We start from the raw sequence: 23,062 nt of genomic DNA, 5'->3' as shown, positions 1-23,062 counted from the left end.
TTGACCTTTAAATAAATAGAATCATGAAGTATGTACTCTTTGCTTTCTCACTCCTCTTAAAATAATTCCATTAGATTTAGCCATGTGTATGTATTCACCCTTTTTGTTGCTGTGTAGCGTTCCATTGTGTGAAAGTATAGCAGTGTATCTGTTCTGTTGGTGAATGTTTGGGCTGTTTCCAGTTTGCAGCTATTAGGAAGAGAACTGCTGTGAACATTCTTGTACAGGCCTCTTGTGAACATACACGTTGATTTCTGAAGGTGGGGTTACCGGGATAGGGGCAGGTCTATGATTGGCTTTGGTTAACTCTGCCAGTAGTCTTCCAAAGTGGCTGCATCCCTTTCCACTTCACCAGTAGCATATGAGAATTTCACTTGCTCCATATTTTTGACAATGAGTGGTAATGTCTTGTAAATTTTAGTTATTCTGGTGAGTTCATACCACACAACTCCTAAGAATTCTGACCATTGTGTTTCGCAGCTTTCAAAGATGAAAAGAAGCAAAGGTAGGGTGGGTTAGTTACAGAAAAGAACACTTTAACATTTTGTGGAAATTATCTTAAAATGTACAGTACTCTTCCCTGCCATCTTACAGGAAAATACTGAATAAAAATTTTGTGAGTGAAATAGCTTGTATGTAAAGAAACAACTACATGCATCTAAGAAGTGGCTGATATGGCCCAGCAGCGACTGTGAGAAAGACCTGTGGGTAACAGTTGATAGTAAGCTTGATCTGTGTCAACGGAATGATGAGGCCACCTTCTACATTTCCTCCCCACCCCCTCCTGCCCCAAGACCTTATTTTGCACTAAGAACGAGAATGTCTACAGCTTGAGAGGTGGGGGTCCCCCTCTGCTTAGCACTGATGAGATCACCTCTAGAACACTGGTCGTAGGGCCAGACTTGAAGAATAATAAGGGGTTACCTTTCAACAATTACCTGTTAGTGGAGTGACTTAAAAACAAGTCCTGAAGGAAACACTGAAGCCACAAGGAGGAAAGATTCAATGGGATTTAATAAAATTATGGACATTTCTAATGGGCTGTTCCACAGAAGAGAGATTAATTCTAAGCAGTCCATAGATGGGACCCACGTGAATGAAGTCTTAGTTCTATATAATAAAGCATTTCTCATTGAGTTGTCCACACAGTGAGCAAACTTGTGAGGTAATGAGTTCTCTGTCACTGGAGATGTTCAAGCCTCAGTTGACCAACCAGTTGGTGGGGCTACTGTATAGAGGGGATTCAAGTATCATATGAGTATTTGAACTAGATGAGATAGCCATTAAAGTGCTATATCAAATCAAGGAGTAAGTGGATTGTTCCATGAACTTGTAAAAACTTGATGTATATTTAATCACAGTTCAATAAGGCTAAGTTAAAGGTAGGGAACATGAGTGATGATAATTAACATCTTTGTGACATTTGCTGTTCTAGGTTTTGTTCTTTGGTTAAAGAGATGATAAGCAACTCAGTGGGCAGTACAGTGGAGCTGGAGGGGGACACCGATGGCGACACCTTAGAGGTGAGTCACAGAAGACCTGCAACATGGAAAAAATTATTTATTGTGTCTTTGATGCTTCAAGAAAATGTCCCATTTTTGTGTGTGAAAATCCTTTGTATTTAAAAATACTCTTGACCATAGGAAACAAACTGAGGGTTGCTGGAGGGAAGGGGGGGGTAACCGGGGGATGGGCATTGAGAGCACTTGATGGAATGAGCACTGGGTATTCTATGCAACTGATGAATCCTTGAACTCTCCCTATGAAACTAATGATACACTATATATTAATTGAATTTAAATTTAAAAAATACTCTTTCATGGCTGCAGCCCAGAGCGCAGGAGGGGGAAGCCCGAGGTGGGCTCCCGGGCTCCCAGCGGGCGGGAGCAGGATAGGCGGGGAGGCGGGACTGCACCCCGCTCCTGGCGCCGCTCTACTCGGTGTGGGCCGGCCTGCCCCGCGGCGAGCTGACCGAGCTCAAGTTGCTGTGTCAGGGCGGCGTGGGCGAGAGGAAGCTGGAGCGCGTGCCAGAGCGGCCTCGACCTCTGCTCTGCGCAGCTCGAGCGGAAGGAGCTGGACTCGGCGCGCCCAGGGCTGCCGCTGCGCGGGCTCCTGGGCTCCTCGCCTCCGTGCGGCGCCGGGACCTGCTGCGGTGCCTTGGCCACTTCGGGGCAGGCGGGGCCCTGCGGGAGGGGTGAGACCTGCGCGCAGCATTTGATGGCGTATGTGATGATGTGGGGTAGGACTGGAGAAGAGTGGCCCCCCCACCTGAAAGGTGTGTGATCGAGGCCATCGAGGGGAAATATCCCCGCAACCCGCCAGAGCAGGTGAGGGAGTCGCTGAGAGGGAGGCCGGAGCAGTGTCCCACCTGGCGAGGGAGCTCTGGGCCTGCCAGCTGAACCTGGTGGCCGACCTCCTCGGGTAGGATCAGCAGGCCCCAGGGGCCTCGAGAAGAGAACGTGAGCAGTAGAGGTGGCCACAGCAGCAGTGCTGTCCCTGATGTCCTGGGACTCAGATGGGCCCGCCTTGGGAGCCCCTGGTGACGGGCCTGAAGGCCAGGGGGCATCCGCACAGCCCGAACTTGGGTTCCCCCACCAAGGTTTACCAAGTGTCTTCCACATGCCAGTGCTGTGAAGAACTAGCAGTGAGACAGGACGGGGGACCCCAGTGTTCAAGGCATGGCTGGCCTCTCAGAGCTGGCATTCATTGAGCACTCACTCTGTGCCGGGGGTAGGGGGGGCTTTGGGCCTCCTACACGTGCTCTCATTCATTCCTCTTGATCACCCTTGTGAGGGGCAGACTGTTGTCCCATGAAATGCATCCCTGCAGGAGGAAGTTTGGGATACGTGTGCAGCATGGAGAAGGGACATCCAAATCAGCGGTTATCCTGTTGGTGTTCTGCAGGTGGGGAAACCCGGCTGAGGTCAGGGGCTGGAGGAAGTCCCTAGCAGTGGGAGAGCTGGGCAGAGAACCAAAGCTGTTAGGCTCCAGAGCCCCCACTGTGACCACTGGATCATTCTGTTGTTCCCACAGTTGGCCAGAGGCTTTGAGGCCATCATTATAGACTTGTCCACCGGGGCAGGTGGCATGGAGAAGCTTGGTGGGCTCATGGCCATTGACTGTGTTAAGCAGGGACGGTGAGGTTTGTGAGGATGGCCCATAATCACACCGTTAAGTGCTCACGGTCTGCTCTGCAAACGTTAGTTCTTAGAAGTATTATGACTTCTGTGATGCCACACTTTGTTACTATTTTGTATCAAAATCACAGTTCTTGTAACAGATTTAGTAAGGGAGCTGGATCCTGTAATTTTAAAAAGTGGTCTTCCTGCTTCTAAGGTAATCGTTTTAAAGCTTAGGACTTTACAGTGGAAAGCTCCATAATACAAAGAATTTCCCATTCCTATTGAGGATTAATTCATTTCTCATTTCTCAAAAGTCCCATCGCGGTTAGTTTCAATATCCGTTGCAGCTTCCCTTAGCAAGAACCGTGAACTGGGTAGCTGGACTTCAGAGCAGCTCCAGGAACCACCAACAAGGGGAGGGTTGGCCCTCAGCAAACTGGTCCGCTAGAGGCCACCTTTCACCAGCTTTGGGCCTGCCTGTCTCTGAGAGGCATCAGAGAGCCGAGTGGCCACCCTTTGTTCAGGCCTTCCAGCTGTGACCTTGGGAAAGCCACACATGATGCCATACCATGCCACCTGGACCTTAGGTTGCTGAGCTCCTGGCCACACTGTCCTGCTAAGCTCTGGACCAGCCTTTGCGCCCCTGCACGCCTTCAGCAAGTACTTAATGATGCCAGGCACTGTGCTGGGAGCTGGGGCCGTAACAGGAAACGAGAGAGAAGTGGCCCTGCTCTATGGACCCCAAACACCTGGCCAGGAACACGAACCCTGAGCAGCTCACGAGCTCAGGGTGCTGCCAAGGCGCTGAGCCGGTCTCAAGCCCGCACTGACGCGGCCTCCCTGGGCCATGCACTCTGCGCTTCCCCACCTGCCAGCGCACCTGCTCTTCCGGCCTCAGGGCGGAGCTAGTTCTGTGGATAATAAACACGTCAGCATTTTCAGTACATGTCAGTGGCTGGGCTGCCGGTAGCTCTGGGAAGGAGGTTTGCTGAGAAACGTGTCCCTGTTTCTTGACCAGATTTCAGAGGTTCTTCCATTCCCTCGTGGTTTATGACCTAAACTCCTGAAATGTGTCGGTGCCAAACATCCTGACATCCGCCCCCTATCCCCCTGCGTGCTCTCACACCTGGAGGGACCCCCATCCCTCCATCACACCACATGTCCTGATAGAGGCTTTGATGACCTGTGATCTCTGCCCCTGAAATTTTCCATGGCCGGCGAGCGGACGGGGCTCTTGTCCCCAGCTCTGCCACTGGCTTGCTCCTGTGGCCGGTCTCTCAGCCCACATGCCAGCACTCAGGTCCTGACACTTGCCAGGAGAGCAGCTCCTGTCAGTGTGGGGAGGGGGAAGGAGCATGGACTCTGGAGCAGCCTCACGTGACCTCATCTCAAGGCCTGGATCGGAGTTCTGAGACTTGGAGAAGAGTCTCCATCCTGTACTGCCGGGCCGTGTGCGCTGCTGGCTTCCCGGGGCCCAGAGATGCTCTGGCCCCAGCCGCTGGGAGCCACCAGGGCGGAGCTGTAGAGCCTGGTGACGGGGTGGGGGGGGTGAACTTGCACAAGAACCTGCCCCCAGGAGATGGTGGCTCAAAGCCAGGTGGAAACACCCATTTGTTCAGTTCACACAGCAGCCGGGAGGCTTCTGCCGTGACCAGCACCGTGCACGCACTGAGGCGTGACAGCAGGACAAGCACCGTGCCCTCGGGAAGCACACGATTTCCCCGACTTTGTGAAACAGAAGGAAAAGCGTATAAAAGTAAACATATGTGTATAGCAAAAGCGCAAAGACTTATATGGGCACTGAAAACAAAGATACACAGTAAAAAAAAAAAAAAAACAAACTCTTTTACGAGCAAGCTAGCCATCACTATCCGTGACTTTTGGAGTTCTCTATAGAAGAACCTCATTACTTTGGTATCTTCTCAGCCAGAATATTTAAGAAAAATTTGGCGAGGACTGAAATAAAATTTTCTTTTGTGTACAACATATAGAAGTTTTTTCTCAGCTAATTAATAATGTTTGTGAGCCTACAAGAGAAATAATTGGCCAGCTCGTGGTACCCATTCATCTGTGGATAGACACTTGGGTTGCTTCCATATCTTGGCTGTTGTAAATAATGCTGCAGTGAACATAGGGGTGTATGTATCTCTTTGAATTGGTGTTTTCATTTTCTTTGGGTAAATACCCGGCATTGGAATTGCTGGATCGTAGGGTAGCTCTATTTTTAACTTACTGAGGACCCTCCATACTCTTTTCCAGAGTGGCTGCACCAGTTTGCATTCCCACCACCAGTGCACGAGGGTTCCTTTTTCTCCACATCCTTGCCACCACTGACTTTTTACCTTTTTGATAATAGCCAGTGTGGCAGGTGTGAGAATCCCAAGCTCTTGTGGACAGTGCAGCTCGAGTCCAGTTATTACACCATTACACCTGTGTGTCTTCATACAGCCATTGAGATTGGCCACTAATTTGGATCCTCCCATTGATGACAATTTAATGAGATTTTTACGGTCAAGGTAGTTTGAAATTCATTCTTTGAGCTTTCTTTCAGAAAATATCAAAAAAAATCATTTTAATAATTGACTCAGGTACTTGAGTTCTTAGTTTAGAATCAGAGTTTGTGGTGGAAATGAACTGAGCGATGCACTTTGAAGGTAACAGATGAGGGGCCAAGAAAGGTGTGAGATGGAAGCCTCGTATGGAGCAGGCTGACACCTGGTTAAATCAGACGTGACGGGGGCCTGTTCGTGATCTTAACTGTCATGGGTATCCTTCGAAGCACGTTGGAAGGGACCAACACACGTTCTGTGCACTTCTGCAAGTAGGCACAGTGGAGCACAGAAAACAACAGACGCAAGAATTGCTCAGCCTAGAGTTATATTTGTTTTCGTTCTTGAGAAGAACCAACTAGAATGCAGCTGTACAGCAACCTTTTTTTTTTTTAAAGATTTTATTTTTATTTATTCGACAGAGATACAGACAGCCAGTGAGAGAGGGAACATNCGTTCTGTGCACTTCTGCAAGTAGGCACAGTGGAGCACAGAAAACAACAGACGCAAGAATTGCTCAGCCTAGAGTTATATTTGTTTTCGTTCTTGAGAAGAACCAACTAGAATGCAGCTGTACAGCAACTTTTGATAATGAGGTTAGGGGAACAGAATAGCAACGGCNCATAACATCGGGATCACGCCCTGAGCCGAAGGCAGACGCTTAACCGCTGTGCCACCCAGGCGCCCCTGTACAGCAACTTTTGATAATGAGGTTAGGGGAACAGAATAGCAACGGCGATTCCAGGTGGAACGTGTGCAGTGCGTTTGACGTTAGATCTGTCCATCTCAAAGGGGGAAGCCCTGCATGTGTGCTTTGTATTAAGAGCATTTTATTGACCTTCAGTTCTTCTCTGGGCTACAGAAAGAGGTTGGTTTCCTGAGAAGCTAATGAAGGATCATGCAGGACGGCAGCTCTTTGGGGTGCTGGACATGGCTTAGAAGCCTTTACGCTGTAAATTGCAGCATTAAAGTGGGACAAAATCTCCAAGAGCTGAGCCCACTGAGTTACATATGAGCTGTATTTTTAAATTTTTTGGATTCCATCTCATAAAATCATGTTGTGAATATATGAGTAACTGAGAATTCTACCCTTTGAAAGTAATTACTTAGTGAAAATTACATAACCTAAGAAATGCGACCTGCCTGGTACTCAAGTAACATTATTTATAAATAAAAAATTGCAGGACAACGTTTAGGCTCTAATGGGGCTCCACCACAAGTTGTATGCTTTTTGATCCTGTTGCTTTGCCTTCTTCAGTATGAGTATGACCACGATGCAAACGGCGATAGGGTCGTGCTGGGGAAAGGCACATATGGGATCGTGTATGCTGGAAGAGACCTGAGCAACCAAGTGCGAATAGCCATCAAGGAAATCCCGGAGAGAGACAGCAGGCAAGTCTGGGTGGGCCTTCCTCGTTCTCAGGTGCCACCTCCACACCCAAACCCCGTGCCCATCACTGACGGCGCAGGGGACTCAAGAATGAAGGCATCATGTCGTCCAAAAATGTAACATTCTCTTGTTACAACAGTGATTTGCTTTTGTTCTTTGCGTGTTATAAATAGATGAAGAAAACGGAACAACTTTACTTGGAGGCATGTGGATTGCCAAGAGTCATATTTTAAAAGAAAACTGTGGTTTTATTTCCACTCATCCACTAGGTCTAAAGTTGTACATTTTTACATAGATAGATGTTGGCAAATTTTTTTAAAATGTGACTCGGTGCTTTACTTCATAATGTAACAGTTTTAAAGGGCTATGATTTATTCAGATATATCATTACAGAAAATTAAATGTGGCGAAAAGAAAATTAGCTTTTTGCAATACAGACTTTTTTTTTTATTCCTTGCCCTTTAACCTCACCCTCCTACATTTGGGGCTATTTTTTTTAAAGATTTTATTTATTTATTCGACAGAGATGGAGACAGCCAGCGAGAGAGGGAACACAAGCAGGGGGAGTGGGAGAGGAAGAAGCAGGCTCATAGTGGAGGAGCCTGATGTGGGGCTCGATCCCATAACGCCGGGATCACGCCCTGAGCCGAAGGCAGACGCTTAACCGCTGTGCCACCCAGGCGCCCCTGGGGCTATTTTTTTTAAACCACCACTGTTAGTAACTTATTCAATATTTTTTAGAGTCTAATAAATATTTATTCCTTTTTTAAATTCACCCCCCCCCCAATTCTAAACAAGAACGTTGCAGTGTTGACTGCCCAGTGTTTTTGTGAGAAGCTACCTCCAGAGTAATGGCCACCACGTAAAAAAAAATAGCTCCGGCCTCCACAGGTGTATTCAGACAACATCTGCATGTTGCCTTCAGTGTTGACACTGATGGACACATGCAGACAGCCCTCCGTCCTGGTGTCAGTGAATTGTTAGGGATGGGTTACAAGTGCTTTCTAGCAGCTTTAAGACCCTTCATCATTCATCCGTTCATTGATTCACTCGTTCATTTGTCTGTCTTTTCATTTATGCTATTTGAGGTAAAAGGCTAGTCCTGAAATGAACTCCTCTAGCTTCTTCTGAGGCTGGGAAAGATTAAATGACTTCTTCAAGGATGTAAGGAAACAAGACTGGGATCCAGTCTCTTGAGTTCCTTGTCCGGTATTCTTTCTCTTATGCTCATGCCAGATAAGGTGGTAGAGTTGTATTTGGGGGGGGGATTGCTGGCATGTACCACCTCCTTTGGCTGGTTGCAGTAGTTAAGCTTTTCGTTGCCAATAGTTTTTCTGGGAATTTTAGAGCCAGAGGGGACCTTAGAGTCTGTTCTTGTCCCATTCCCTAAGTGTATAGCTGAACTTATGATGTTGGGCACCTTCTCTTAGCCAGATTCTGGGCTGGCCCTGGGGACCAAGAGGTGCCTAGGATGCTGTCCTGATGTCAGGGTGCTCCTGGTTTGGTAGGGAATGCAGATACCTTGCCTGGGGGTCAAAGTGATGAGTGCCACAATGGGGGAGGGGGTGCACAGAATGTGGAAGAGAGCNAGGGAATGCAGATACCTTGCCTGGGGGTCAAAGTGATGAGTGCCACAATGGGGGAGGGGGTGCACAGAATGTTTGTGGAAGAGAGGAAAGGAATCACTTTTCCTGAGTGAGTTGTGGTAAGTTTGAGAAGATAAATCCTCTTTGAACTGGTCTTTGAGGGATGAGCTGAAGTTCATATGGCAGAAAAGAGGAGGCCAGAGCATTCTATGCTAAGGAAAGAATAGAGCTGTTAAGGCACAGAGTGTATTCAAAGCACAACAAATTATCCATTGTGACCTGAATGTAGGATGGGGGTGGGGTGCTCTTAAGATGAGGCAAAATTTTCAAAAGGTGTAGTCTGACTTGAGTTTGAAGTTCTTCCTGTGCCATGTCAAGCAATATGGTCTTTATGTAGACTTGATGAAAAGTGATCTGATGAGNAGATGAGGCAAAATTTTCAAAAGGTGTAGTCTGACTTGAGTTTGAAGTTCTTCCTGTGCCATGTCAAGCAATGTGGTCTTTATGTAGACTTGATGAAAAGTGATCTGATGAGGTGTGTTTCAGGAAGAGGAAATATGGCAACCAGGGGAGAATAGACTAAAGAAACCAGACGCCGACCCAGGATATCCGTTAGGTAGCTGTTGCTATAGCGTAGTGAGTTTGCGGAATGAGAGTAGAAGGCAACTGAAGACAGAACCTTCCAGAACACCGCTCTTCATGAGAGGCAGAGGATACATGGAAAGTTGAGACCCTAACCAGAGCAGTCATTTACTGAGTGCCTCCCGTACACCAGGCACGCCAGTGAGTGCCTGAGACACTTGACACACGTCGGCTTTCGGCAGCCCTGTGTGGCTGCTCTTACTGTCCCCTATTTTACATATGGGAAGCTGTGTACTCTCCCGGGAGCCAAGGGAAAGACCATTTCCAGAAGGAGGGGGTGGCCAGCAGCAGGGCAGGTACTGGCGCAGTGCCATGCGGACCCCAAGCCCCAAGGACCCGGCAGGTGACGCTGGCTTGGCTTTGCTTCCCAGGTACTCTCAGCCTCTGCACGAGGAGATAGCGCTGCACAAGTACCTCCACCACTGCAATATCGTCCGCTACCTGGGCTCTGTGTCCGAGCACGGCTACGTAAAGATATTTATGGAGCAGGTCCCTGGGGGTGAGTACTCCCTGGTATTCTCGTCTCACATGCTGAAAACCACTGATGAAAATGTAATGAGAACATCACCATCCATCTTGCCATCTAAAAAGTACAGGCCTTTTAGATGTGGGAGAACATTTGCTTCTCAGAGGAGTTGGAGACCAACTTTCCAATGTCACATAAATAGTCTGTTTCTGGTTTAATTCGGTCATCAAATATGCATGGAGGATCTGCCGAGGGCCGGGTGCTGGGCTGAGCGCCGGAGACAGATGAGTAAAGCAGAGTCTCCAGCCTTGAAGCCTTCACATCTAGGAATTTAAAGCTAATTTGGAGATGAGGGGACAGAGGTTTTAAAAATGACCCTGCAGGGGGCGCCTGGGTGGCACAGCGGGTAAGCGTCTGCCTTCAGCTCAGGGCATGATCCCAGCGTTGTGGGATCGAGCCCCACATCAGGCTCTTCCACTATGAGCCTGCTTCTTCCTCCCACTCCCCCGCTTGTGTTCCCTCTCTCACTGGCTGTCTCTCTCTCTCTGTCAAATAAATAAATAAAATCTTTAAAAAATAAAAAAATAAAAAAAAATAAAAATGACCCTGCAGAATAACATGTTTACTGTGAAATCAAGAACCACTGCCTTAACCACAAAATCCCCCAAGGGTAGGGAGTGTCATGGGGGAGGGGAGCTCCTCTGCTCTGCAGCCAGAGTGTCCAGCTTGAATTGGGCCTCCTCCTGCAAGCTGTGGGACCTCAGGCAAATTCTTTACGTCTGTGCCCCCCCTCAGTTTTCTGATTGAGTAAGTGAATTGTAAAATCAGAGTAATAATAATTACTCCAATGATTGGCATTGTAATAATTATTGGAGCAATAAGGACCCTAGCTCAGTGGGTTGTTGGATGGATCAAATGAGATAGTGTATGTAAAGCTTTTCAAATGGTGCCTGGCAGAGAGCAAGAGCTCCATAAATGTTCATTTTTTTACAAAATAATAAAATTAATGATAATTATGATCTGAATACAAACACAAAAATTTCAGTTAGAAATCTGTATTCAGTGGCGTCTGGGTGACGCATTTGGTTAAGCATCCATCTCTTGGTTTCAGGTCAGGTCATGAGATTGAGCCCCGCATCGGGCTCCACTCTCAGCGTGGAGTCTGCTTGGGATTCTCGCTCCCTCTCTGCCCCTCCAGCTTGTGCTTACTTGCTCGTTCTAAGATAAACTAATAAATCTTTTTTTAAAAAAGAAGAAATCTGTAATCATTCATTGCTTTAAGCAGCAGCTATTAAGAGCCTACTATTCTATCCAGAGCCTAACTGCATATATTGAGAGGGCGAGATTTTGAAGGTTACATTAAGGATAAAATACAATTTCTTCTTCTCTCAAGTTTCTCCTAGTCTAGCAGAAAATATGTCAGTCACTGTTCACATTAATTGATTTTCCAAGGGTGAGGTTTAAGGATGACAGCAGAATTAGAAACATGCGCACATCCCCTTTTACAGCTGGAGAAACTGAGGCACTGTGTAAGGTGTCAGGCCGAGGCAGCATCTGCAGCAGGGGGCCGGCCCTCCCCAGGCCAGAGCGCATCATTGTGCTCTCCTCCTGACTTTGTTCAGCATGACAGAGTTCATAAAGCCAAAGGGAGCCCCACTGAATTTCAGAGGTCACAACGGGCTTCCGTTCACCCTCCCTCTGCGGTGCCTTCTCTGGCTGCACGGCTTACACGTCTGGGAGCCGGCAGCAGAGGGGGAAAGACTGCACGGGGCAGGGATGTTGGTGTGATGGCTGATGTGGGGTGAGAAACATCGCCTTGCTTGGTCTCCCTGGCTCTTACGATTGAACCTTCATCACGCTGATGAGTTCTCTGCTGTGTCCATTTCCAGGAAGCCTTTCTGCTCTTCTGCGATCAAAATGGGGGCCGATGAAGGAGCCCACCATCAAGTTCTACACCAGGCAGATCCTGGAAGGCCTGAAGTATCTCCACGAAAACCAGATCGTGCACAGAGACATCAAGGTACTTGCTTGTCTCTGCCAATGGGGCTTCGTTGGTGCCTCTGGGACCATGCCAGCTGCTGGCTGGCTGGCTGGCGGTGTCTGGGAGGAAACTGAGCGTGGCTGCCCCCAGAGTCCCAAGGCTAGGCTTGCTAGAGACTTGGGACCGTGTCTTAAGGTCCAAAGTATTTGATGTTCTTCCTTTTCTACAGGGTGATAATGTTCTGGTAAATACCTACAGTGGAGTGGTGAAGATCTCTGATTTCGGAACCTCCAAACGGCTTGCAGGAGTGAATCCGTGCACCGAGACCTTTGCTGGTAAGTGGGCCAGGGCTGGGCACGGGCGGCCGCCTAGAGTCACGGTCCCTGGGCGCCTCAGGGCAGTGTGGCCAGTCCGTGACAGAAGCCAACCGGGTATGGTCCACAGCTTCGGATGATGATGGTCATTGCTGTCTTCAAAGGTTGGGTGGGTGTGGTGCTCTCCTTGAGGTTTTCTAAGGGTCTCTCACCAATCAGCGAAATAGCAGCATCTCTTTTAAGTTAATGTTGTGGGTAATTCTGAATCACAGTAGTCCTCAGACAACTCGCGAGGGCGCTTTACTGGTCTGTCATAAAAATAGCCTGTTACCTTAGTTCGTTCTGGTACCTCGTGCTTTGATAGGGTTATGTTTCCAAGGGAAGCTGATTGGTCTGGGGAGTATGGTCTTGTAGGTGGGGTTGAGGGCTTGAATTATCTTCTCCATGTGTCAGTGATGGACTCATGGAAGCGTTGAGAGGGACTGGATTCAGAGTGGAACAAAATGACCTGTTAGCTTTCCGTTTATAAGACCAGGGAGTCGAATGAGGTTCGAAAAGCTACCTGTGGCTTTTTGAAATTCCTGCTTAAAAGGAATTGATTCCTGGGAAGAAGTACTGATTTTGAAAAAGTAAAGGTTTGTGGTCCCCTAAGGTGTAATAAGAGGGATCACGGAGATCCTGCTTGACGGAATTAAGAAACACTGCTTAGACCATGATAGCTCAGAAGTAAGCGGTGTAGAAGGATGACTGTTCTCTGTCCCTGGGGCACCGAGCTGTGGAGGGGACAGATTTGGCCTTGGCTTTAGTGCATAATGTCTCAGCTTTGAAAAACTTCTCTTCAACAAGAGGGTTGTTGTATGTCGGCCGCTGGACGCCCACGGTGGAGACACATTCTCTAGCTAAAGAGAACTGCTTCCCGGGAATGACGGCTCTGTTGTTAACACCAGAGGTACGTGCACGTTGAAATGGGAAAATATCACACCAAGCACTCCACCAGGATCTCACAAAGAGTGTACTGAACTTTCATTTATTGTTTCTGATGTAAATATACATGTATCAACATGTGTGTGTGAGTCTGTGTGCATGTATGACGGGCACGGTTTTTATTACCCTAATTGAAAATGACTTATGTCCTCCTCTTCGGAAGCCACCAATTAGCTTGGCAGTATGTAGCAAGAGGGTCTCTGATATGACAAGGAGTTATTTCAAAACATAAAACCCCTGACAATTTACCTCATAATTAGCTTCCCCAAGGAGAAGAAAAAAATCACAAAGAAAATGCATGTATAATCCATTATCGCATATCATATTTTCCCAAGTAATTGGCTTGAGGAGGCATGCATTTTGCATTGCAAAATAATGCAGGGGTGTTTGGGGGATAATAAAGAAGGGGTCTCATTTTGGGCACGAAATTCCCCTGCATATCATTACTCTTTGCAACACAGAGCAGCTCTGTAGGGAAGTCTCAGCTGCTTCCTGCGGAGCCCTTGCTTGGATGCCTGAGGATGTGGCCGGGCTTTTCCATGCAAATGCCCGGAGGCTCTCAGAGCCTGGAAGGGGAGCCAGAGCCTAAGGCAACTTCTGGCCCTGAAGCCTCCCCTCCCTCCCCTCCTCTGTTCCTCTGAAGGGTTTTCACTGTAGGTGTAAGCCAGCTAGAAGCGGGGGGAAGGGCCATGATGGCTAGGGTCAGCCCTCTTTGCTTCGGGTTTGTTTGTTTGTGTTTTAACAGCTTTATTGGGTATAAAATGCACCTGTTTGAAGTGCAGGATCCAGTGGTTTCTCATAATTTTCCAAGTTGTGCAGCCTTTGCCACAGTCCCAATTTTTGAACATTTCTATCACTCCAAAAAGGTCGCTGTGCACCTTGTAGTCCCTCCCCGTCCCCACCCCAGCCCCAGGTGACCACTGATGTACTCTCTGTAGAGATTTGCCTGCTCTGGAGCTTTCATACAAATGGAAGAGTAGGTAGTCCTATGTGTCCAGCTGCCGTCACTTTGCATAATCTGTTCCAGGTCCATCTATGCTGTGCCATGTATCAGTACTCCATTCCTCTTCTGGCTGAATGGTATTCCATGGTATGGATAGACCATATTTTGTTTATCCATCTACCATTTAGTGGTCATTTAGATTATTTCCACTTTTTGACTGTTGTGAACGATTCTGCTATGAAAGGTCAAGGACAAACATTTGTGTAGACCTAAGTTTTCATCCCTCTCGGGTAGTTGCCTAGGACTGGATCTTGGGACAGGAACTCTGTTCCTCTATGGCTGTGAACATCCTTGGTTCAAATTCTGGCTCATCCACTTGCTGTCTGTGTGACTTTGGGCATGTTACTTCATGTCTCTGTGCCATACATAGTTTTTTCATAAATAAAATGGAGATGCTCCTGAGGATTAAATGGGTTAATATCGGTGAAGCGCTTTGACCAGCACCCAACTCACAGCAAGTGCAATGGGAGTATTTGTTAATAAAATAAATACCGATTTGCACTTAGAAGTCCCAGGTTATTGGGGCGCCTGGGTGGCACAGCGGTTGAGCGTCTGCCTTCGGCTCAGGGTGTGATCCCAGTGTTATGGGATCGAGCCCCACATCAGGCTCCTCTGCTATGAGCCTGCTTCTTCCTCTCCCACCCCCTGCTTGTGTTCCTTCTCTCACTGGCTGTCTCTATCTCTGTCGAATAAATAAATAAAATCTTTTAAAAAAAAAAAAAGTCCCAGGTTATTAGGGATGGCAGGAGCCTTTGAGAGAATCGAGTTTCTGTAGGTAACTAACATGTTGAACCTGTCACACTCAGAGGCTGTAATCATAAAAGATATCTCATATATTTTTTTTAAGATTGTATTTATTTATTTGACAGCACAAGCAGGGGGAGCAGCAGGCAGAGGGAGAGGGAGAAGCAGACTCCCCACTGAGCAGGGACACCCCCCCTCCCAATGTGGGGCTCGATCCCAGGACCAGGGGATCATAACCTGAGCCGAAGGCAGACGCTTAACCGACTGAGCCACCCAGGCGCCCCAAAAGTCATCTTTTTGTCTCCCACTGCCCTCTGCGTCCTGTCCAGGGCACTAGTCCTTTCCTGAGTCTTTGCCAGCCACCCTGAGACAACTGAGAGAAAGTCTTAATGGCACTTTGAGAAGCAGTCTGAATTGGGTGATTGAAAGGGGCCCTGCTAATACCCTTGTCAACACTCTGGTCCTCATTCCATGGACAGCGCTCTTCCCCTGTCATGGCGGGTCTAGCAGCAAGTCAGCACGGAGTCTCACCCTTTCTCCCCTGACTCCCACCTTCTTCTTTGCTCCCCAGCTGGGAACACTTTCCTGCCAGGTCCCTCTGAATGTAACTCCCACGTCCTGGGCAGAGACCTGTCCTTTAGCTGACTGCCCGCTGCCCCCCACCACTTTTACCCCTCACGTTGTATTCACTCATCCATTTTTTTTTTCTCCTGAGGGATTCAGGCCATGGGAGATGGCCTTTGAGCAGGATTCCTTTTAAAAAGACCCTAGGGGCCTGGGTTGGCTCAGTCGATTGAGCATCTGACTCTCGATTTCAGCTCAGGTCATGATCTCGGGGTTGTGAGATCGAACCCCGCTCGGAGATTGAGCCCCGCTTGGAGCTCTGCACCAGGCATGGCACCTGCTTAAGATTCATTCTTTCTCTCCCTCAGAAAAAAAAAAAGACCCTAAAGCTGTATTTTTTTTAAAGATTTTATTTATTTATTTGACAGAGACAGCCAGCAAGAGAGGGAACACAAGCAGGGGGAGTGGGAGAGGAAGAAGCAGGCTCCCAGCAGAGGAGCCTGATGCGGGGCTCGATCCCATAACACCAGGATCACACCCTGATAAAGTACTATTTTTACAATGGGTCCCACATCTGGTGTCCAGGGATCATGCATCTTTCACCCACTGTCAAGAGGGCATGATGATAGCCCCAGACCCTATGGGTTGCAGCTCTAAGCTGCTTTTCCTCTCATGGGAACCAGACAAAGTGATGTGCTCTCCTACCAGGCCTATCTTTGGGCTGGGAAACCAGAGTGGCCCCTGGGGCCACAGGAAGCACCTTATTTCTCTTTTCTGTACTTCATTAATAGGACATTTTGAAACTTTGGGCTCAGGCTCAATATTTTCCAGGGCCTGTAGATGATGCTTATGCATGTGGCCTCCTTTCAAGTGCGACGGTCCTGAGTGAGTGTTGAGTTGCCTTAGTCCCCATTTTGGGCACAGCCCTTCCCCAACTCCTGTATTGAGAGCGTAGCCCTCCCAGTCACCGGCACAGCAGTGTCTAAAGAAATAGCTTTCAACACCCTCCCACCTCCAGTCTCTCCTCTCTCCACCTTTTTAACCCCTTGATCTAGGTGGAAGGCCCCTGGGCTGGGGCCTGCATGTGAGGTGTGTAACCAGTTGTGTGAGACCCCCTTGGAAACATGGACCTGTCGTCAGTCTCTTGCCTCGTACCTTGATGTCTGGCTTTTATCTTGGCACCCCACTCAAAACTTTTAAATTATCATCCTATGCCATGCATTTTTTTTTTTTGCTGGCAATTTAAAAATCCTGCTTGGGCAATTGTCCAGAAGCCTCCAGTCAATTTCATGTCCCCAGGGGGCTGTGTCAGTGCCTGCGGGTCTCCCGTCACCGTGTTCTGAGCTCTGCACTCCTGCTCGGGCGTAGCTACCTGAGAGTCGTGGCTGGCTGGCCAACTGAGTGACCTGTGTGTAGGCACTTCTTGGGGACATGCAGTTTAGAAAGGATGTGACGCCTTTAGAGCCAGAATAAAGGCCAGTAAGTTTCCCAGCGTTTCTGCATTAATCAGATGCCTACCCTGCCCCCCACCCCTGGCCCGCGACGCAGGGCCCCAGGATCTTGGTTTCTCGACAGAAGCCATTTTGGTGCAGCAATGTACACCCATAACATGCACACCACTTGGGGACAGTCCCTTGACTCTTTGAAATAGTTGTGTGGCTCCGTCTCTGTTGGATGTTTACCGTGAGTGGGTGGTGTTTCGAGGAATACAGTAGTCAATGAAGCAGAGCGCCCCGTTTTCTCTCACTGCTCTCCACCTTCCAGCTACATGGGCACGAGTGGCACTGTGGCTTTGGAAATCCTTGCATCAAGTCCACTTTTGTTCAGGCATCTTTTGTTTCGCCTGTGCTCCTGCCGGATTCCTTGCATCTGTCGTCAGTGTCCTGGTGAATAGCTCCAGATGTGCGGATGGAAGACCTGAGTTCTAGCTTGAGCACGTCCCCCAGGGGCCCCCACCTCCTGCCATTCACAGCCCTGTGTAATCCCCTCCCCTTGAATGTGGGCTGCACTTAGTGACTCACTTCTAATGAGCAGATGAAGGCAGCCTTGCGGTGTGTGACCTGGAGGCAGGGTCAGAAGAGACAGTGGGGCACCTTCTTGCTTGCTGTCCTTGGGTCACTTGCTCTGGGGGAAGCCATGTCTTGAGCAGCCCTTTGGAAGATCCCATGTGGTGAGAAACTAAAGCTTCTTTCCGAACCCCACCTGAGCTTGGAAGTGGACCCTCCAGCTCCTTTCTGGGTTTCAGATGACTACAGCCCAGCTGATAACTCGACTACAGCCTAATGAGAGACTCTGGGCCGGATCTGCCCAACCCAGCTGTTCCTGGGTTCCGACTCGTAGAAACTGTGTGAGACCCTAACTCTTGTTTTAAGCTGCTAACATGTGGGGTAATTTATTACATAGCAACAAGTAACTAATATAGATGTCATTGTGAAGTCCCTACTTTACAAAGGGTGATGTTCACTATGTTTCCATACAGAGAAAATCTCCAAATTTAGCATTAAGCAGACTTATTCCCCAGTTTTGAAACAGTTGTGTTGAAGTGGACAGTTGTTTGACCAGGGTCAATAAACCATTGCAGTTCGGTTTAGTGATATTTTCTATGTTGCATAACTTTGTAAAACTTTATTCTCTTGCTCTTTTAAGAATTAACTTTTAGGGGCGCCTGGCTGGCTCAGGTGGAAAAGCATGCAACTCTTGATCTTGGGGTCCTTAGTTCGAGCCCCACATTGGGTGTAGAGATTACTTAAATAAACTTTAAAAAAATGACTTTTAGTGATTGTGTTAGTTGGCACCCAGGCAGGAAAATCAAAATCACCCCACTTACTTTTCCAGAGAGAAACTGTTAACTGGGACTGAGTTATCCCCCCAGTGCTTGGGGGGAGCACAAGGAAGGGTAGAATTGGAACCTTTCAGGAGGGTGTTACTGGACTGGAACAGGTAACGGGCAGCAGGGCAAGATGAAGTTTGTTCTGAAACTGAGGGCACAGAAAAGCTAGAAACTGGAGCCAAGCACTGCTACGGGAACCAACTGAGGGTCCAAAGGGAAGCTCCCGCCGAGGAACAGCAGCAGCTGTTGGGGAGCCAGTAACCTCTCCTTCCTCCCTCCTAGTAGGTGTGCGTGCGCGCGCACGGGGGCGCTCTCGGGCTCTCTAGCGGCCCCTAGCGACCGAGCATAACAGGGAGCTGCCGCAAAGCAGATCCGTGGTTTGCAGAGTGCCCATCATAGAGCGGAGCAGAGCAGTAACAGCTTAATAAACAGCACCGCGTCAAGTCTTTCCTCGATTAATGGATTGCGGATTAGCTCGAAGGCACATCGTCTGCCAGGGCCTCTCCCTTCACTGTTCACAGCAGTACAAGCCTGGGAAGGGAGGTTGTGTCACTGGAAGTTCCGTCCCTGGGGCTCTGGGGTTTCCTAACAATGCAGCAAGTGCTGCGAGCCTGTCTTGCCCAACCGTGCAGCCAGCCAAACACTTCCCTACCAGGGTTTCCGCTTTGAAAACCAAAGCCATCATTGGTGCCCTACAGATCTGCTGAGCATACAGACCCAACCCAGTTTATATTGAACCTTAAATTAGTTTGACTTTGTAAAAATTAAAAGAAATTAAAATTCTTTTCTTCAGTCTCACCAGCCACATTTCAAGGGCCCAACAGTTACATGTGGGTAATGAGTACCATACTGAACTGCATAGAACATTGTCATTATTGCAGAACATTCTGTGGAAGGCACCTGGTAGGCTCAGTCCGTTAAGCGACCGACTCTTGGTTTCGGCTTAGGTTATGATTATGATCTCCATCTCAGGGTCGTGGGATTGAGCCCCGCGTCGGGCTCTGTGCTAGCATCGAGTCCACTTGTCCCTCTCCCTCCCTGCACTTGTGCACTCGCTCTTTCTCTAAAATAAATAAATAAATATATAAAATCTTTTTTAAAAAAAATCTGTGGGTCAGAGCTTTTCCAAATGGTCATTGGAAGGAAAAATGCTAAAAGATATTGGATCTTCAAGGGGAAGATGTAGTAGGTAGCTTCCCCAATTTTTTTTTTTTTTTAACCAACAAGCCCTTTGTTTTCATTGATTAAGATTCTGGAAACCTGCTTTGGTTGCATGATCTTGAGACAGGCACTTGAATTTCTGTGGGCATCAGTGTTCTCTGTTCACGCCTTGGCCTGTGTCCTCTGCAAGTTTGCTGTTTGTTATAAACCACTTCGCCAGCATATAGTGTCTGTTGCTTTCCTCAGCCTTAGTTTCAAGAAAAACCTACGATTTCCCTCCCAGAGCCCTGATTGACCTCCCTACCCCCATCTCTGCAATCCTTTCTCCTTCCAGCGCTCTGTCCGATCGCCACCTTCCCTGTAGCCACCTCTGTTGGCTTGCGACCCACAGGAGAAAGTCCAAAGCCAGAGCCTTCATTATATCCTGTTTGCCCTTCGGGCTGTTCCCAGGCCACTGCCTCCTTAATTTTTAATTCTTAACTCCCTGCCCTGTGGTCAGACTTCACTTGTGGTTCCGGGAACTCGCTCTGTACTTCACACCCTTGTGCCTCTGCTCAGGCTCTTCCCTTGGCCTGGGAATCCTCCCATCGCTTTGTCCACCTCTTTGACCTTCCCGGCAAGACACCATGTGCCGCCTTTCATGGATTTACCTCCATGTTCACGGCAGGGCCATGCTTTGCCCTGCTTGCTCCTGGCCAATGACAGAGCACGGTGGAGGTACCAGAACAACGTGGGACTCCTCCAGTGGGCAGCTTTTGGTCAGGGACTCCCCAGTGGCCTGACCGAACTGTCTCTGAGCTGCTGTTCTGAGACTGCCTCCCCACTTCTTTGTTCCCCTCTCCTCTCCCCCCACTTCTTCGTTCCCCCTCTCCTTTCCCACTTCTTTCCCCCTCCTTTCCCCCCACTTCTTCGTTCCCCCTCTCCTTTCCCCCCCACTTCTTTGTTCCCCCCTCCTTTCCCACGTGTCCCGTTGGCACTGAGGTCGACCACTCCCCCTGCCCATCCTGCTCCTTCCCCCTTTATCCTTCATATACTTCTCCCCAGTAAATCTCTCGTATGTCTGATCCTGTCTTGGCATGTACCTCTCAGAAAACCAAGCTGATCCAGACAGAGCTTTTCCCGACTGGAAGCAGGCGGAGCCAAGCACGGTTTCCACACGCGTTCTCGGACCCCACTGTTCTAGCGCCTGCTCCGTTCGCCCACCATCACCCTCTTGTCTGTCTCCGCCACTAGGCAGCTCCTCAAGGTCAGGCACTGTTTCCCCACATCGGCTGCGCCCTACTGTGTGCTTATTGGATTAGATTGGGGCCCATTCATCCGAGGAGCTGAGCAATCTTCTCTCGACGTGACTAGTATCAAAGGAAGGCGCATTGTGTGTCTCTGATCAGAGAAAGGATGCGACCACATCATTTATGCCTGAGAACAGGCTCCATCGGTCATTAATGAGAGGGTTAAAGTTCACACACTCATTTACTAATGGTTCACTTAGATTTTTGAGCAATAGGATGCCCACAATTTCCCCCCCCCATAGGCACTCTGCAGTACATGGCACCTGAGATTATCGACCAGGGACCTCGCGGGTACGGTGCCCCGGCGGATATCTGGTCCCTGGGCTGCACCATCATCGAGATGGCCACCAGCAGACCTCCGTTCCACGAGCTCGGCGAACCGCAGGCAGCGATGTTCAAAGTAAGACATGTTTGCTGATTGAGGTTGCTGGTGTTGGGGAAGTAATAGGCCAAAAGAAAATCTCCCGCCACTCTGGAAACCTCTCCACGAAGGTAGAAAAGAAAACAGTTTTATCATTGAATAAGCATTACATCAGAATGGGTGCCTGTCATGGGCCATCCACTAAGTGATTGTAAAGACAGAAGAAACATGTCCTTCTCTCGAGCCCAGCAGTGCCACCCTTTACACCCGTGTTGTCAAAGGAAATGATGACTAGTCCTCCCGTGCGGGGACTGGCGAGCACCACGGGTCACACTAGTGTGTCCGGGGGCACCTGGTGATTGAGATGACCATTTGCATTAGCTAATTGGCTTTACCCAAAGGAAAAATAAACTTCTCCATTCTTTAAGACAGGGAGTAGTTTTTGGGGATGCCTGGGTGGTTCAGTCGATTAAGCGTCTGCCTTCGGCTCAGGTTGTGATCCCAGGGTGCTGGGATCGAGTCCCACATCCAGCTCCTTGCTCACCAGGGAGTCTGCTTCTCCCTCCGCCCCTCCCCCTTTGCGCATGCACGGGTTCTCTGTCTCTGTGACAAATAAATAAAATCTTTGAAGAAAAAAAAAAGGTAGTTTTGGAGCAAGACACTACTTTAGTTAGGCTTTTCCCTTCCTGTAGAAACTGGGAGATGCGGATGTCTGCTCCTTGATGTTGACATTTCCAGGAGTTGGCCCCAGGTCCTTGAGAAAGACATTCTTGGCAAGAGGTTTATTCACCTTTTAAAAAGATTCACATGCAACTCAGAGAGATCAAGAATTTGGAATTACACGTTTTCTAAAGTAAGTACTCTAAGAAAAGCAGGGTCTCCCCTTATTTTCACCAGGGAGGATGAAACCTCTTTTTAAGAATGTGTGTTTGCCCTTACACTGGGCAAGGCTCAAAGGCCTCATGAGTCTGTGTCTTGGAGGGCAGGTTTCTAACTGGGTTTTGAAGAGGTGGGATTTTGGGTAGCAGACGGTATGTACTTTGTCATTCTAAAAGCCCTCCCAGAGCTGGCAGGCAGGGCACTCATGTGTTGAGGCCCACTTAGGACTGACTGGCCACTGTGGGCGGAGATTCCCCCCCTCCCCGGGCCTGCTCCCTTGGGAAGGGACATGTTTGCCCCCTGGGGAAGCTGACGCCAGGACAGCCCCACGTGTCTCAGGTCGGTCAGGTCTGCGGCTTCTGGCTCTTTGTACACTCATAGAAATTGAAGAGAGGCTGTGGATGGAGTATTTCTGTTCACTTCAGGGCTAAGAAGGCAGAGAGCAGGTTCGCTGCTAGTGGCCAGAAAGGCCCCAGCACACCAAAGCAGCCCAGTAGAACAGAGTCCAGAGGCCTTGCTTCCTGCTTCTCTGCCAGGTGTGGTGGCCTCTCGGCCTGTCTGCCCCGCAGCCTTGCTGCCGGCATCTCTGCCAGACACTCCAGCTCACTCTTGGGCAGATACAACTAGAAGGCGTGAGTGCAGGTTTCTGCCCATGAGCTGAGTGCAGGCCCCTGCAGAAGGTTCTCAGCGCTTCCCACCCTCCCAGCCGCTGTCAGGCAGCTGCAAGGCCAAGACCTCAAGTCAGCAAGTATGTTCTGGCACCCACCGTCTCAGCAAGGCCCTGGACAGCAGGACTGGGGGACAGCAGCGACCTTCCCCATCCTTAGTGCGGATCCGTGATGGAGCCAGCCGCAATTTTTGAAGATCTTACCTGTAGCTTCGTCACGGGCCTCGGGATGACAGGCAGTAGCCGGTGCTGACAAAAACCTCAGGGCCTGAGTGCTGATGCTGTGAAGAGACACGGCACCACGTGAAGGCCAGGGTGAGGGTGACGTGTCTACGAGCCGCCACCACCGGAAGCTGGAAGAGGCGAGGAAGGGGCTGCTGGAGGTTTCAGAGCGAGTGAGGCCCTGTCAGCACCTTGATCTTAGACTTCCAGTCTCCAAAACTGTGAGGAAACAGATTTCCATAGTGTGAAGGCACCGAGTTTGTGGTACTTGGTGACAGACCCCCAGTGGACTAATACAGGGACCCTGG

At 49.1% G+C, this 23,062-nt stretch overlaps 1 protein-coding gene across 1 annotated transcript in view; it reads left to right on the top strand.

Annotated features, from left to right (window-relative positions):
- MAP3K15 (mitogen-activated protein kinase kinase kinase 15) overlaps nucleotides 1–23,062 on the top strand; it is a gene marked incomplete at its 5' end in the record, with an annotated part of 114,329 nt that overhangs the window by 82,655 nt on the left and 8,612 nt on the right. The window contains 6 exons of the mRNA XM_034649904.1: nucleotides 1,436–1,523; nucleotides 6,930–7,063; nucleotides 9,661–9,788; nucleotides 11,645–11,775; nucleotides 11,966–12,071; nucleotides 20,868–21,025. Coding sequence (XP_034505795.1) covers nucleotides 1,436–1,523; nucleotides 6,930–7,063; nucleotides 9,661–9,788; nucleotides 11,645–11,775; nucleotides 11,966–12,071; nucleotides 20,868–21,025 — 745 coding nt within the window. The remainder of the gene's footprint in view (nucleotides 1–1,435; nucleotides 1,524–6,929; nucleotides 7,064–9,660; nucleotides 9,789–11,644; nucleotides 11,776–11,965; nucleotides 12,072–20,867; nucleotides 21,026–23,062) is intronic.

Source organism: Ailuropoda melanoleuca, chromosome X (assembly GCF_002007445.2).
Source record: "Ailuropoda melanoleuca isolate Jingjing chromosome X, ASM200744v2, whole genome shotgun sequence".
NCBI classification, from domain to species: domain Eukaryota; kingdom Metazoa; phylum Chordata; class Mammalia; order Carnivora; family Ursidae; genus Ailuropoda; species Ailuropoda melanoleuca.
Note: the sequence above shows the minus strand (reverse complement) of the source record. Positions and strands in the feature narration are given on the sequence as shown.